General features: G+C 42.0%; 1 protein-coding gene across 1 annotated transcript in view; it reads right to left on the bottom strand.

Annotated features, from left to right (window-relative positions):
* Nucleotides 1-16,700, bottom strand: part of LOC115356462 (transcription initiation factor TFIID subunit 4) — a 111,752-nt gene that overhangs the window by 38,457 nt on the left and 56,595 nt on the right. Inside the window, exon 13 of the mRNA XM_030047635.1 lies at nt 11,221-11,277. Within this exon, the coding sequence (XP_029903495.1) occupies nt 11,221-11,277 (57 nt within the window). The remainder of the gene's footprint in view (nt 1-11,220; nt 11,278-16,700) is intronic.

The raw sequence follows: 16,700 nt of genomic DNA on the forward strand, positions 1-16,700 counted from the left end.
TGCAAAAGCCACGATGGCCGACCTGCCGTTCTCTATCTCTGCTCTTTTTAACAAAGGCTTCTCTCCACCCACCCTCCCTCCCTCCCCCTGGCCTGAGGGGCTGCTCGCGGCCCCCCAGACGCTTACAGACAGATGTCCTTGGTGGAGCAGAACACGCTCTGCTTGACGTCACAAGCAGCTATGGGGCTGTGGAAGGAGCTGGGGGGCTCTCTGCCTTGTAAAGACCAGAGTATAAAGGCAGACCAGGGGGTTTGAGTTGCTCTCTCACTCTCCAAACCGCTCCTCTAGCCAGTCCTGGTACATAAGGACACAGCAGGGAGCAGCTCAGCATATAGGAATAACATATGCCATTTTTGGTGGAGGCAAACAGCCCTGCATACAGTGTAGTGCATACATTTTAAGCATAGATGTCTTCAGAGGGAATCAAACCCCTAACCACGGCAGTGTTTGGGCCATGCTGTATCCACTAAGGTATATGCAGGACCAGGATTATAGACTGCAGGCAACAACAAGAAGGACCTATGTGAGTGTGTGTGTTGACAAGAATTAAATTATATCTAATTTGATGTCTAGTGTTTTTGGGTGCATAGATTTCAAGTGATCTATGTGTAATAAGTGGAAGGAAATACACAGATGATCAAAAATTGAGAAGGATCAAAAACAATGCCTTAGCAGCATGTGCAGAGGAAAATATCCATGTAAATTAAAAGAGCAAGGCATTTCGCACTTTTACAGGTACACGTGGTGAGACAGTCCTTTTTTATTTGACTTCTTTTATGACATATAAGTCCATGTTATTAAGGTATAGTACAGCAAATGTTTTTGTTCGGCAAGCAACAAGAATGGTCAGCAGACTGAAACATTTGCTGCACTGCACCTTGAACTTTCAACACTTTTGGAAAAAAAGGGATAAAATCTTGCATGAGCAACCACCCATGTTTAATTTTCAATAGTGTGTGGGCTTCCTACAACTTACAATGAGTGTGTGTTGACATCCTACTTATGCCTTTCTGTAATCCATGGATTTCATCCACCTGACACCCACATGTCCGACATTACATGAACATCTGTGAGCCGCATCTCGAGGCCTTTCCTCATGGGAAGAGCCTGGCAGTTAGTTAGCTGGGAGGAAAAGGGAGGTGGATGCCATTTGCAGTAAACCAATCAGTTCTCCCTTCTCCATCTGCCCTCACCAGACACTCCAAAGAGACTGGACTGCATTTAGCCCTGACCTGCTGATGTGGGTGAATCTTGGAGTCGAGGACAGAGTTCATTACCAGAATTTCATAATTACATACAATACGGCAGCGTTCTTCAGAATGAAAGACTGAATACTGGATTTATACATAGATGTTCAACACTGAATATATATATATATATATATACTGTGGATTGATATGTATAACCTACTCACTATACATGTCACTCTAAATAGTATGTATTGCACTTTCCCTTTGCCCTGTGCTCTGATGTTCTTTTACCCAGTGCATCAGTGTGTATGGTGACACTCAGCATGTTGTCACTATTACTCTGATTTTGTATGTATTGCATATTCTACACCAAAAGCTGCATGATTAAGTTATCAGATAGCATACTCCATGCAATTTGTGTTTGGGTCAAGTTGAATACCAATCTTCTGAAACAATACATATTAAACAAGTCAAGGTTGAAAACATTGTATTGGAAAGACAAAACGAATGCTTTGAAATTCCCATGTTTCAATATCTTTTACAGCAGACATAATCTTCTTAAGTATTCCAGTAAATCTGTTTGCAATTATATGATGTTACCTATGGAGATGAATTCAAAATGTATGCACGGACTTATAGTCTTGGCTCAGTGTGTTCAATTTCCTCTGAAGTTGAGTATGTCAGAAGTGTTTCCAGGGCCAAGGACCAATTATTCAGAGCCCTAAGCCATCCCTCCAGCTAAGGTCATTATGTGAGTGTCACTATCATGACCCCACGGTTCTTCTTCATTTGCAACTTATTTGCAGGAATTAGATGACGTGCAGAGTGTACGTCGAGTGTAAAATATGCAGTTAAACTGGATGTGTCTGAAAAAGCCAAATCCTTCCTACAAAGCTACTATTATTTTTCTAAATAATAACATTTGTGGAATACATTTTCCAAGGGATAGAGTTTAACGAAGGAGCCAGAAATCAGTGTTAAGCAGATTCTGAAGGTATTACACCGGAGCGACAGGGCGAGATCATTAAAAATACTGCTTATCTAAGGGAAAATTTCCTACTTTAAATGTTCTCATGCTTTGTCTCCCTCCATGCCGGTGTGCTTCGTCTGGCAGTCTTCTCTCCCCCTGTCTTTTTCTCTTTTCTTTTAGCGTTTAGATTCGCCGCTCGTCACCTTCTATTGATCACGCCTAATTTGCATCCAGAAAAAGATGAGAACTCAGATATTCACACTCTGAGAGAGGACGATCTCAATGATTTATTCATTTCCAAATCAAAAAAAAAAAAAAAAAAAAAAAAAAAAAGAGTGGAAGGAAGGTAGATGAGAAGGGGAATCTTCATAGGCAGCAGGCGACTAGCAGGCTCTGAGGCTGGGCTCCTCTTCCCCACACTGCCCCCAGGCACATGGTGTGCAAGTCCTCCTAATTAACAAGGTGAATCATGCTGCCGCTCTCTAATTAGCCAACATGACAATCTAATGGAAACATGCAGGCCGAGCTGGCACACTTAGCATCACCTCACAAAGACCCCCGCTACCGTCCTTCCCCTATGAATACCATACAAATGATATCTTTTTTTATGGAAAAGAAAAGAAAATGTGGGGTAGAGTGGTTCGGGGAAATGTGTTTTTGGGAGAGGTCAGAAGGGAGAAGTTAGTCGGTGAGGGTGAAGTGTTTTTTTTTTTTTTGTTGTAACTCTTCTCGCCTCTCCTATTCTCTCTGTGTGGTGTTTGTTGCCTAATTGAAACGTGTCCTGCCTCCTGCCTCCCTCTTGCTCTTATCCCAGGCAGAGGAGGCTGGCACCTCGCCACCAGCGTAGCTCAGCATGCCCAATTCCCCTGTCGCTCGGGTCCCAAGGAGTGCTCCGGCGCACAAAGAGAAAAGTGAACCTACAGGCTTGTACAGCGAAGAGACGAGCCGCTATCTCCCTTTGAGGCAAAAATCTCCTTTTTTTGTTGTTTTCCTTCTCATTACAGCACTTTGTAATATTCGAAAACACACAGGAACACCAAAGGTACTTTTAAGAGCCTGCTTCTTTTTTTCTTGTAATATATCTTGAGGAGAAAAAAAAACTGGGAGAAGTTGAGACTACCGACAACAAAGCAACAAATAAAAATAGGGCTGCGGTGTACTATTTAGTAGCCTGCACATTAAGGACCTACACAACAGATCTTTGTTGTGTGATAATTAAATTACCCGCATCAACCAGCTTTATGATCTTTTAAATGTCATAACTGAAATATAACTGAAATTACCGCAAATGACAGAGTGCCTACCTAAACCATGCGTAACTAAATTTGTAATAACAAAAGTGTTTTTTACATACTTTTCCATTTCATTTGTGCAGAATATAAATAATACTGTCTTATTCACAATAAGGTACACATGTGAGCTGACTGTGAACTAAGCTGCTCTGTTCACAGTAGGGCATTCTATATCTGTGAGTTACAAGATCCAGGAGGCCAGGGATGAAGAATATAACCACTATGAATTGGGACACACAAAACAGCAGAAATTCTCTTTGAAAGTCAGTGCAGAAAGGGAGAGAGCGTGGAGGAGGGCTTCGACTAGCAGGCTTTTGCCCTGAGGCCAGCCTAATGGGGAGAGCGCCTCTTTGAGCAGAGCAGTTTGTGGAGGGCCAGAGGATGAGAGCCTGTGAACTCGCAGATATAACTGGGCTAATAAAAAGCTAACGGGCTGCTACATTGTCTTCTGACACACAAGAGCCTCTCCTCTCTGGAGAAGTGTGAGGCACTGGCCGACAGGTCATCAAGTGTGGGTGGATTCCAGTCTCTCTGTGACCTGGTCACCTGTGGAGGATGCCAGGGCAATCGAGAAACATGTATGTGCATTTAGGCCCGGCGCATACCAGCTGAGCAAAGGGTTATGATTTAAATAACACGCACAACATTAATGCAGTTTTTCATATGCAATGAGGATAAATATGTTAAATTTGACCACAACTGTGCATATGCTACAGTATTATGAGTGTACATCAAATCATAAATTCCAGTAACATGTATGTTTATGCAGCAAGGAAGGACATACATGACTTGGTCTTTAATTGGAGCTATGTGAGGTTCAAAGTTGAGCTAGGGCAGAATTCATTCGGTAGGGGTTCAAGACATTTCAAGCAATACTGGTGTGCCAATGTGAGGGGGAAAAAAATCTCTCTTAACGCCCGAGGAGAAAAAATATTTGAGGAAAATTATTCTAACAAAAAGCTGCGAGATTCCCATTGGACAGCTCTCGGTTTCACACAAATCTTCTGGAATCACTCTGAGCGAAAAGTGGAGCATTGCTGCAAGGACATGGGAATCTGCAAGAATGGAAAGGAAACGTAGAGGAGAGGAGAGGAGAGGAGAGGAGAGGAGAGGAGAGGAGAGGAGAGGAGAGGACAGGCCTACATGCATACTCCTTCACATCCTGTTTCCAGCCCTGGCAGTGATCAGGATGTCAGTGGGAGACAGACTGTGCGGTCCAGGTAAGGTTGACTGAACTTCATGCTCTTTTTCAGCAATGTCCTGTTTTACATTCTTACAGTTACACTCATTCACACCTGGGAGCTGCCCAGTATAACCACAGTCTTCTATTGTTGGCCACTGAGCAGCTCCAGTTGAGTGGGATGGGGTTTGGTTCTCATTCACCCCTATCTGCTCCGGTGAAGCTGCCCAGTGACCGACAGTAGGAAACTGTAGCTGTAATCCCACATTGGAAGGGGCGTAAATGTGTGAATGTGAAGCAAAGCTTTGCTGAAAAAGAGCACATACGCTCAGTCAGTTTTCCCTGCATAAGAAAAGTTTACAAAGTTCATAACGTCCATTCTCGGGTTGTCAGCTTCACCTCTGTACATCCACAGTGCTGCCATGTCTTCCCTGCTGTCGCTAGGGCCAGCAAAAAGCTTTTTCTAACTATTCCAGTGATCTAAATGGCTCTTATCCTTCCATTTCTTTCATTCTGAAAGCACAAAAGCTCTACGATCTGTTATGCCTTTGCATGTGCTGTACAGAAAATTATAATTGGGCTTTTCCAATAACACATTTACCATAAATTATTTATGGTTTTCAACAAATTACATTCTGGAGCTGTGGCCCGAAACATCAATGACCTGCATTTTATAGCGTGTCTGATAAAGCAGGATGGCGTTAAGTTGGGGCTATCGCCAGCATAATATGGTGCCTTTACCATGGGAAAGAATTCCTTATGATTTCCCCTCACTCTTTGATCAACAGTTAACAGACCGCTCTCCACACATCAGACACTGAACTGAAGGGCTGAATTTCATGTCTCTCTCACTACTTGTATGATTTTTCCCATTGGTTAAATGTACCATGCTACCGTACCAATAGCCATATGTGCCCATTGACATAGGTAAGACAGAATCATCAGAGACAGAGTCGTATTTAGTGTTTAAAAAAAAAAAAGAAAAGAAAAAATGCTCGCCTGAAACTTTGCAGGAGGTCAATGACAGGTTGAAAGCAAACTGTCAATTTCAAGGGAGGGGCCCTATGATTTTCATGACATTTTACTTTAAGATGGTGCTGATTTAAAAATACATTGATATTTGGTACTGATCTGCTTTTGAGCGTCATCATTGTATTAGTCATAAGCAAGCAACATGCACACATTTATACAGTGGAAAAGCAAACTAGTATAACCATAGTGGGGCTTGTACGGGTAGAGTGGGAAATTCTTGGATGCCTTACCAACTCACTTCCACCACAGCATAGTAGAAAAATACTATACACAGTAGGAAAAGTATGATAGGCATATGTAGTTGAATAGGGCATAAGAAGAGCTCTTGGGGTAACTGTAGAAAGAGGAGGGTTTTGTCCGGCTATAGGAGCCAATTTGTCCCCTGTTCCCTCTTTTCTTGTCCTCTTTCCACTCCTCTTCTCCTGTTCACTTGTTTCCTGTGTCCAGTTGTGCCTGCAGACGAGGCCGTGATGATGAATCTGTGGCCGCAGAGTGTCTGTGTGTCTGACACTGTGATGTATCTCTACCGGCCTTAACATTCTCTCTCTCTCTCTCTCTCTCTCTCTCTCTCTCTCTCTCTCTCTCTCTCTCTTTCTCTCTCTCTCACTCTCTCTCTCCCCTAAGTCTGCCTCTGTCTCTGACTGTGTCTCTCTCTCACACTCTCAGTGATTAGACATTGCTTGGCCTCCTGCCTCAGTGTTGGAAGAGACAGAACGCACAGACTCAACAACAACACAAAACGGGAACCGTGCTGCTTGTTTTGCCCATTGATTTTCACTGGGGGCATTTTTGAAATAGCCCATCTGACCTTTCGGCCAAATGGTAGTGAATGGAGGAAACAGAGGCGCTCGACCGCTCTGGCTCTCTCTCTCTCTCACGCAAGACCTCTGCCGGCAACTATCTGACTGAGCACTGCTGGCAACAGGGATGTGGGTTAGGTTGTTGGCGCAAATACCAATACACATAGAGTGGCTGGGCTACATAGGAGAAGCATCAAAAATGGGGTGTAAAGACACATTGGGAGGGTAGCCAAATCTCCCCCTCAATGCAAACACAGGTATATTTTCACACAAATAATATATTTATAGATTGTCAGCGAACCAAATAAAAATGTATTTGTAGTGTTTTTATTCACATGTCCCTGCATTTGCCACAGCCACAGTATTTGCCTGCGCTTTTATAGACTGTAAAATGGAGAGAACTAATAACTTTGTAACGCTAACAGGCACACAGACAGACCAGGAGCACTGCTACTGAGTTAACTGAACTCAATCAAACACCCGGGTGGCCTGTGTGGATCTCCTGGGTGTAACTGAGTCTCTGAACTAACTTTTTGTTAAAAGAGTCAGGTCCAATGTACATATAATCCAGGAAAAATGACTTGCCCGCTTCACAATCCAGTGATGTTTCAGCAGTAACACTTCTTATAATATCAACAGATCAGCTAAAATAAGTGTTTGTTCATGGTGGAGAGGTTCAGTTCTCCCTAACCCAGCACAGACAATGATGATTATTTTGTGTGCACTTCTGTGTGTTTCTGATGGATTCTGTTCTGTGTGAGCAGCATCCTAATTGTACTGTTAATTGTGTTTCTTGTGATGTTTAAGTAACATAGGAATTTACTGATGTAGGATAAATTATGCACCACTATTAATAGGCTACTGCTAAAACAGCTAGGATGAGGGGGAAGACAGTGAGGTTGTTGAAAAAGAAGAGCAAAAGAATAAAAAAGATTTTTTTGGTGGGGGGGGGGGGTCATGTTTATGTTCAACTAAACTGAAGATATGTATACATGTTGTATATTGTAGGAAAAAAGAAAAGGAAAAGTTGAAAATAAAATTTTACATTTTCTGTTCTGTTTCTCTTCTGTTCTTTATATGATGAGCTGCGATGGGAGGTGTCCTTTGCTGGAAGACTGGAAGACTTTTATTTTGTTTGTTTTTTTATTATTATTTTTATTTGTTTTGGTAAGAAAAATGTCAACATTACATATGTTTCAGATGAACATCAAGCTACTTTGTATGCTATCTAAATTTGTTTAAAAACATGTTTATTTTTGAGGTGGGAATCACCTCAAATAAATGATTGCTATCATGATAATACAGGTGAACATGATACAGGTGATTCTGCAATATGAGATATATCAGCGTATATCAAGATATATAAAGATAGTCAGCGATCAAGATAACCATGATATCTGTAACGGAATAAAAAATAATTCCCTAGAAAAGGCAAACTAATTTTTAAATAAACAGGAATCAATCATGATTTTCAGCGTTTTAATATGCACACCAACTGAACAGTACCAATTAAAATACCTAAAGCCAGGGAATAAATAAATCTCATGTAATTCAAATGTGCTCTCTGTGCAAATTAAGCTGAAAACTGAAATATCCATTTTTGGTTCAAGTGTATCAGTTATGAGAAAGTGTCATATTGCATTATTGATTCATTGCTCAACCCATAATGTTTATGTCATATAAAACTAAAATCTAGTGTCGGTTTATGCATAAAGTAAGCCCACATGTGCTGGGTGCCTGAAGTCTATGACTCTTGAAAAAACAAATATCAATCTCATAAGGTTTCATAATAACATAGTCTAAATTGTGATTATCCCAAAAGGCCTTTGTCCTTCTGTAATGCAAACAGACATGCTAAATTTGACTGGGTCTTATTAATCACCAGTGGGTCCAGAGTTAACTAGTGCCAACTTGCTGCTCTCAACATGCCATAACTGCCTTATACAAACAAATCATGTAGCACCACTTGATTCAAGTATAACACACTGCCATTCCATCTTTCCAAATGATGATTGTTTGGTGGTGGTGGTTGTGGCGGTGGTTGGTATGTGTGTGTGTGTGTGTGTGTGTGTGTGTCTCTGTGTGTGATGGGGCGAGGGATTTAAACAGAGGCTGGCTCCTCCGCCCATCGCCTGGAAGAGGAGCTCGGGCTCATTATCCTGATGAAATTTGCGCAGATGTGTGAGCTGCCGACAGACTCTGCAGTGACACAAACAGCCAGCTCTGTCCCCTTGAGCCAGTCAGGTGATGAAAACCGGAGAGGCACAGGCGCTGAGAAACGACGGCCATTAAGCAAAAAAGAAAGAGGTGAGGGAGGGTGGAAGAGGGGGAGAGAGGGGTTGTGGTTGGCGTGGGGTGTTGGGGAGGGGGGACTTCCTTGTCTCTGTCATGAGAGAGACAGCGTTACATAAAGTAACAATTTCAACCCCCCCTCCCTAAAAATTCCAGATGAAAATGAGAATGTGCGCATGCGGCGTATCCTCGCGAGGCGCTAATCTGGCCGTATCCAGATGATGAGCGGACTGCCACTTAACAGGGAGGAGATCCACTTTGATCACACAGCCCCCAGGGCAAACCTATCGTGCTGCCTATTACACTGCTTCATTTGCATATGCGAGGCTTATGGGAAGGCTGAGATCTAGTGTGAATGTTCTGAACTGTAGCAGGGCTCGCTATTGCTCGAAAGATGTCTGTGCTCAGAGCGGAGGGAAGAGAGAGCGTTGCCAGTGGCCTGAGAGTTTAGAGGAGTGGGCTTGTCACTTGAAGGTTGCAAGTTCAAACCCCCAAACTGGCTGAGAAAACCTGTGAAATGCTACATCACCCCTCCAAAACTACTATTTTGGCGTGTTCTCTGTCCACAAGGGTATCGAGTATCCAACTAGAGAAATCTGGAGGGCCGTTTTAACACCATAAGCTCAATTTCAGCTGCCCTCTCTACGTGTTGAATTTGAAGAAGGATCGATCAACAGAACTGTCTTCAGAATTGTCATCAAAGCTGTTTCTGCTGTAGCAAACATGAAAACATCAGTATTTTTATTCTGGTGAAGCAAATCAATCAATATCACCAACATGTGTTAGCATGGACATTTTAACAGCAAGACGCACAACCACCGATAAATAAAGGATGTGATAAATTAAGTGTGAACAAATATATAAAATCAGTGGTTGGCCTGTACACTTCAGATACGTATGTATATTTTGTTGAACATCACGGTGCTGTCATAATCACACCTACAAACATAGTTCAACATAAGCAGGAATGAAAAAAAGAATTTCACTTGTGCTCTTGGTGCTCACATTGGCAAAAGGCGACTGGCGTTGCAGCTGCGTTGTGCTCAGTGCTGTAGCTGACCTGTGTGCACTAATGCACAACATGGGCAATGCAGACAAAATGGAAAAGTATAGATGTACACTCAGTCATATGCAAGCCATTTGGAATGAAAGTTTTCACTTCAATGCACACATGAGAGAGGAGCAATGATATGGCAAATGAAGCCAGTTTGCAGCCCTAATTTTGCTGAATTAGAGCATATGTGCTCAGCAAACTTTAACTGGATGAAGGTTTTTTTTTTTTTTTTAAAAAGAGCAAGAAAGAAAGTTAGAAGAAACCACGTCTGCTGCTGAAGTTCTACCTCAACAACAACAGGTGACTGGTATTCGTTTTATCTGACTACCTACTTAGACAACACTAAGGCATCTCCACACAATCCTCTTGATCCTTGTTAGTGAGGCGAGGACCAAAAGCACCCAGTGAAGTTATTTTGTACTTTTGGAGTAAACACACACGCACACACACACACACACAAAAAGGCACAAACTTCCGCTGCGACAGAACTATTTCGCTTGCGTAAACAACGTTAACCAGCCACTAAAAGGAGAGTGGTCTACTTTCTGAGCTCCACTGGGAATTCATACGATACAACACCTTCTCTTAAAAGTAGGGAAATATAGCAACTTCCTACTATCATTCGGAGTGCAGTACATCAGTTGAAACATTTCCCCATTGCCACACTTACACCTCAGCTTTTATGAGTGCCTTGGCCTATTTGTTAGGAAAGGAAAATAACTTATTTTGCCCCTTTGTAATGATAATAGTTAATATAGAACGTGCATCGCTGCATTTGAAAGCCTCATTCACCAGACACTCAGTTCTGTTGCTGTCAGCAGACGTAACCTTTGTAGTCACACTTTTTACTCTGTGTTTCCACTTAACTACTGCTGCAATTTGGCTCGTTTCCAAAGAGAGACTGTTTGGAAGAAAACATCATGTTTTGCTGTCTTTTCAGCCATAATGTGTTCTGGTAACAAGCCGGTAGAGAGATATTAGAGTTTTGTCTTACATCGTGGTAATTTGGTTCTACTGTACTAAATTTAATAAAGAACTGACAGCAGCACTGATGTAGGATTTAAGCAGAATAAAGATGCAAAGGGAGACTCATACACTGGCTATCACTTTATACCCTAACCTCCACCAGTCAAAAAGAACAAGACAGGGCACACTGAAGAGCACTTACTCAAAATTCAAAGATTAAGAGAAGGAAGTATAAGAGAAAAAAGAAAAAGGTGGAGGTGTTCTGGAGGGTTTCTTCAGTGTGCAGAAAATCACTTTCCACACACAAGGATCAATCGGCGCAAATAATTCCTCGAACTTTTTTAAGTCCGACTTTAAATGGCATTACATATGTAGTGAGGCATGAAAAATTAATACGCTGGAGTCTTGGAAATGTCAAGGGTAATGATCTCCGCGGCAGCTTACCTCCTTAGCTTTCTGTTTCAGTCGAGCTTGCTCTGGGTCCTCTTGCCTGGAGCGACTCTGTGGAGTTAAGGGGAGGGGGGGAAACACAGGTTAACAGCTGGTTTAAGGAGCCCACCCGAAGCCCTCCCCCCATGCCTCATCTGTTGCGGCCGCTGCAAAAATAGTGCAAAATGGGAACAGGATACAGGGTGTCAAGGACATCGTATTTGAATTCAGAGAAGTGCAATGGAGCGCCCCCCGGGGGGCAGTGGCCTTTAAACCCGCTCCAAATCCAGCCCTAAATAAGCCGCTGGAGGGGGATTCTAATCAAAAGAGGTTATTAAAAATTCCACACGAGCCAGCACACACACACACACACACACACACACACACACACACACACAGGGCAAGGGATGTTGCCGAGTTTCAGTGGCAGCGGCTGTGTGTGTGTCACTGTGAGTCGGTGTGCTTATCCGTTGCATTGTGTGTGTGTGTGTGTGTGTGTGTGTGTGTGTGCGTGTGTGTGTGTGTCCCTGGCGTAACAACACAGCACTTCTATTTTAATCAGGAGCCGAGATCTGGGTGAATGTACTTGTCCCTGGGAATCCTTCACCACACAGCCAAATGTACGGGTGACCACTGCAGGCGATCCTGGCAGTTCATCGCACTACGGCCTAACTGGATACAGTTATTTTGTGAATGTGGACGTGATTGTTACTGCTTTATTTGCCAGCATAGCCAAAATCAAGTGAGGTCTGTGCAGAATCCTTTTTGTATAGACCTGTTTTTTGTATTTTTACTGTTCCCTTGTTGTCCCTCTTTTGGCAAGTATCCAGGCAGTCTTGGACAGCATACATCCTCTACGTGACAAATTTACAAAGACATATTATGGAGGTATATGAAAACATTTATCAAGGCTAAAACAAAAAAACGCCTGCTGTGACAATTATTGTTATTTTATCCAATCGTATCGTATGCCTAAATGCATCATGAGGTGTTAAAATAAATTTCATATTTCAGTTTCTTTCTCCTCCCAACATTAAAACTATCAGTTCTCGCCTGTCACCTCGCTTGTTTTGGCGACTTCCCACTCATTGGGCCTTGGCTCAATTCTTGTTCACTCTCTTCTTCCTCTCCTCCTCCTCTTCTCTGTCTTATGGACAGAGAGCTGCTCCTCCTGGCCTCCTCCTGGCCTCCTCCTCGCTAATTGGCTTTAAATATATCAGGCGGTTCACGTACTAGTCGGTATCTCAACTAAGACTAATGTGTTTGCCCTCCGGTCGGCCAGAGCATCCCTCAAGACTTGAGTCATATTTTAAATGGACGGTGCAAAGGATGAGGGGGAGGGGTGGGGGTGGGAGGTGTGTGTGTGTGTGTGTGTGTGTGTGTGTGTGGGTGGGGGGTGGGGTGGGGGGGGGGGATTATTTTAGTAAGTTCTTATTCAAGAGGTCAAATTAGCAGGCGCTCTGGCAGGAGAGAGAGGCAAGCGGGGAGGGTGGAGGGATGGAAGAGTGGGAGGGGTAGGTACAGATGGACTGTTTACAAAGGGCAGCGGTGCCACTGGCATGCTTTACATCTCTTCTGTCAGCTGCCCTGGTTTTCTCCCTTACTGGAGAGAACAGAGGGGAGAAAGGGGCAAATACTGGGTGCTAGATACTGACCAGCTTTGTTGGAGGGTGAGGGGGTGCGCTGTGCTGAGGTTTGCCACTTGATTACATTTACATTTTGGGCATTTAGCTGACGCACTTATCCAGGCCGACTTAATTAATAGGCTTAAAGAAAAACTCCACCCTCGGATACACGAATGACGCTACTATGCATCATCAAACCGTGATTGGTGCACTCCAGGAGTTGTGTTGTGATGACATTTCCTGGAATGCCTTCTTAAACCCCCCAGACAACAGGCGTGAACTTGCTTCATCAAACTGTATGTGAGTCACCATGATATTAGATATCCTGTGGAAACATTTTCTCAAATGTTGAAACCAGTGGTAGTAAACTGTTCTCCCTCTTCCGTTAATTGCAAATATATTCATCCTGTGGTTTTAGTGTTTTGCTTTACAAGTTCTTGAAGGTGGAATACGATTATGTACCAGGATATTGATATTGGATGTCGATCCGGACACAAGTCACGGATCAGATATTGGACTGACGTTACCAATCCACGTACCAATATGCAATAGACACACATGTAGTATTCGTATGATCTTTCTCTCACTCTTGCCCCTTTTCCACCAAAAGAACCTGGTGCTAGTTCGGTGCTGGTGCTAGAGCCAGTGCTTAACTGGTTCCAACAAAGAACTGGTTTGTTTTTCCATCGGCCAAGAGCCAACCGGGGCCAAGTCAGAGCCACGTCAGCGGAAAACTTGATGACGTGGGTGCACAAGGTGCTCGCTCAAAATCACAATAACAAACATGGACGACCTCATTGTAGTGATGCAAGTGCTGCTCGTGTCTTTATAAGACTACATTGCGATCCAGAGTCGAAAAACACAATTATTGCTGGCCAACCGTTGTATTTGTGGTCGGAACGAACGACGACTACGTTTAGCTATACGTTTATAGCGTTTGCTGTCCCTGTTTGGGTCTGTGGCCCCGCCCACCAATGACATCGTGGGTCGTGTCATCGGTTCTTTCTCTGGCTCCTGTTTAGCCCCTGCATGAAGTTGGTGCTTGCCTGGAACCGATTTGGAACCAGTTTGGCCAGTGCTTGGGTGGGGGAAAACAAAGAACCGGTGCTAAGTAAGGCACGGGCTCCGAACCAGCCCTGGAACCTCTTTGGTGGAAAAGGGGTATCTGTGAGCCTGGCTGAAGTTAGTGAACACAGAGGTTTTACTCTTCTTCAGCAGTGATTTTCCAGATGCATTGTGCTGATTATATGGTATAGCGCCACTGTGGCTTGTGCCAGTATTGCAGTAAAATGAGAATTAGAAAATTCTATTGTAGTGTCATTACTATGAGCCATGGCAATTTGCACTCCTACACCTGTTTTTATTTGGAGCCTACTTGACTTACAGTTTAAATAAACTGCTCTGGAATACATTTAAATTTAATGCATTTTTTTAATATATATATTTAATAATTTTTATAATAATAATTTTTAAAAAAGCTCTCTTATTGGATCAGTATTTGGTATCCCTCAAATGCACCAAATATCCATTGTCATGCTAAATAACTTGGTAGATATTGTTGCAAACTGAGAGAAAGTAAGTTGCACCCGATACATAAATGACATGTCTTGGCTGAATTACATTCTGGTCTACTTTGCTTCTTTTGTGCTAGATTTATCTCTGTATAATTACTGGACATCAAAACAAAATGGATCCAGAAAGAAGCCCTGGCTGTTTAATTCTGAGGGGTTAACACTGAAACTTGACGTCACTGATGATATTTCAGACAGCTGAAAATTTTTCTCTAATTATTCATGGGATTGAGAAAAATAAACCAGCCAACAACAAAGAATCCTTGCAATGCAAAGTACATCACCAATAGCTGTTTGTTGAACAGCATTTAATGTTTTTGTGGTGGATTTTCCCTTTAAATTAGATAATTTGACAACAGATGTAATAGACACTCCTACATCCTTAGAATTATACTAGAAAAAAAAAATCCATTAGTTTAGATCCATTAGTTTTATAGGATTATATTTTTATTTGTATTGCTTATGTTACCTATTTTATTTTACTGCTTTTTCGGTACTTAATGCTGCTTTGACACCTACATTTCCTCTAGGGGAACAATAACGTGCAATTTTATGTTATAAACAGAGAAAAAGTAGAAAAATTACTTTAACGTTGTAAGACTGTATATTTATGTGTATACTTTCTTTGGTGAACGATCTGGTTTCCAGGTTTCTTCATAGACCAAAAAGCCACAGACAGGTTCTGCAGTGAAGTCAAACTATCCTCAGCGTGGCTTTTGTTACCCAAACAGCCCTGAGGTTTCAACAAGAACTTGGACAGAATTAAAAATATGTAAAACTTCTTGTCCTCTTAATGAAGAGAGCTTTTCACGCTATAAATAAATAAATAAATAAATAAATACACTATCCAACCATGCAGAACTGGGAAGTGGCACAGCAGAGTCTAAAACCCTCCAAATTCCCTTTTTAACAAAGCAGTTTACAGTGCCGTTTACTGCTAAAGCAATTTCTTTTTTCACATCCAAGGAGGAGGTTCAAGCCTGAGAAACTCCTCAGAGGAGAAAAGAGGAGTCCCTCTTCTCTAAAGAAAAAAGCAGGCAGGTCATGGCCAAGCAGGTTTGTGTGGCCAGTGTTAATCAGCAAGAGGATTTTCTAATATCCTGCATGGCAGGGCCGCAGCGTAATAATGCAATTAAGACGGTAAGGTGTACCGCAATGAGAATCTTTACTGTGCGACTTTGGCTCCATTCAAAATTAATTAAATTAACCTAGCTTTCTGCTAATGTTGCACTGCAGGGCATTTTCATTTGCAGATTCCCTTTCTTTCTCTCTCTCTTTTTTTTTTTTTTTTTTTTTTTTTTGGTCAGTGGCGATCTTTACAAATTTCAGGAACTTTTTTTGATCCTGTTTCTGAAAAATGGCAGACTTGTCTTGTCTACTGAAAGAGACATAGAGATTGCACACTTATAGGTATATAATATCTAAGTCGACCATAAATCCAGAAAAGTCAGAACACAAAGAACAGACAGGCAGCATCTCTAGAACTACGCAGGTTATTTGTGGTTTTACGACACTCACAATATTTGACACATCAGCTGGATGAGTGCTGCCTACTCTTAGAAAACAACCATGCATAACATAAATGAATTTTTGGAAGGATAATAGGCCACTTAAATCTTTTGTTAACACAATGATTTCGCTGTTTCCCTGGGCTGGAAGCTGCTTTAAAATAGAACTATATCACTTTAAACAAGATATGGTAAAGAGTGCTTTGGGCTTTGGTGTATGGGGGCATTTTCGGAAGGTGCTCTTTGGTTTGGGATTGTTGCTTTTTTGAAAAAAAAAGGTGTTCCAAGGCATTCGACTTTCCAAGCAATAAATAAATAAACAAAATAAATAGCAATGAAAAAATACTTTTTTGAACAGTTGTTCTTTGGACCAAGCCAAAGAAATTATTAAGTTAAGCATTTTTTTTCTTGAAGAATGCTCTGGTATGCTCACGATTACTTACTTTTACCAATATTTAATCAAAATGAAACAAACAGCTCTGTGCTGGCCTATCTACTGCACTTTCTGTATGACTTTCTTTTTTTGTCCTCAATAAAATCTGGAGCCAATCATGAACTGGATTTTGTTTGCTTTTTTTGTCCGTTACACATAATATCTTAGGCACTGCTGACTGAAATGTATAAAATTTGGGTAAATGCTATATTGCACCATTATGTTTTAGCATCTTCAAAACTACCTGATGGGCACAGAATGGGACTGCATCATTTGTAGGGGATGGCATGTTTACTCTTGCCGCGTTTATTTTTTGCTTTATGAGTGCCACATAGCACTTAGTTTCTGTCAGTGGCAC

The sequence above is a fragment of the Myripristis murdjan genome, chromosome 3 (genome assembly GCF_902150065.1).
Source record: "Myripristis murdjan chromosome 3, fMyrMur1.1, whole genome shotgun sequence".
In the NCBI taxonomy this organism is placed as follows: domain Eukaryota; kingdom Metazoa; phylum Chordata; class Actinopteri; order Holocentriformes; family Holocentridae; genus Myripristis; species Myripristis murdjan.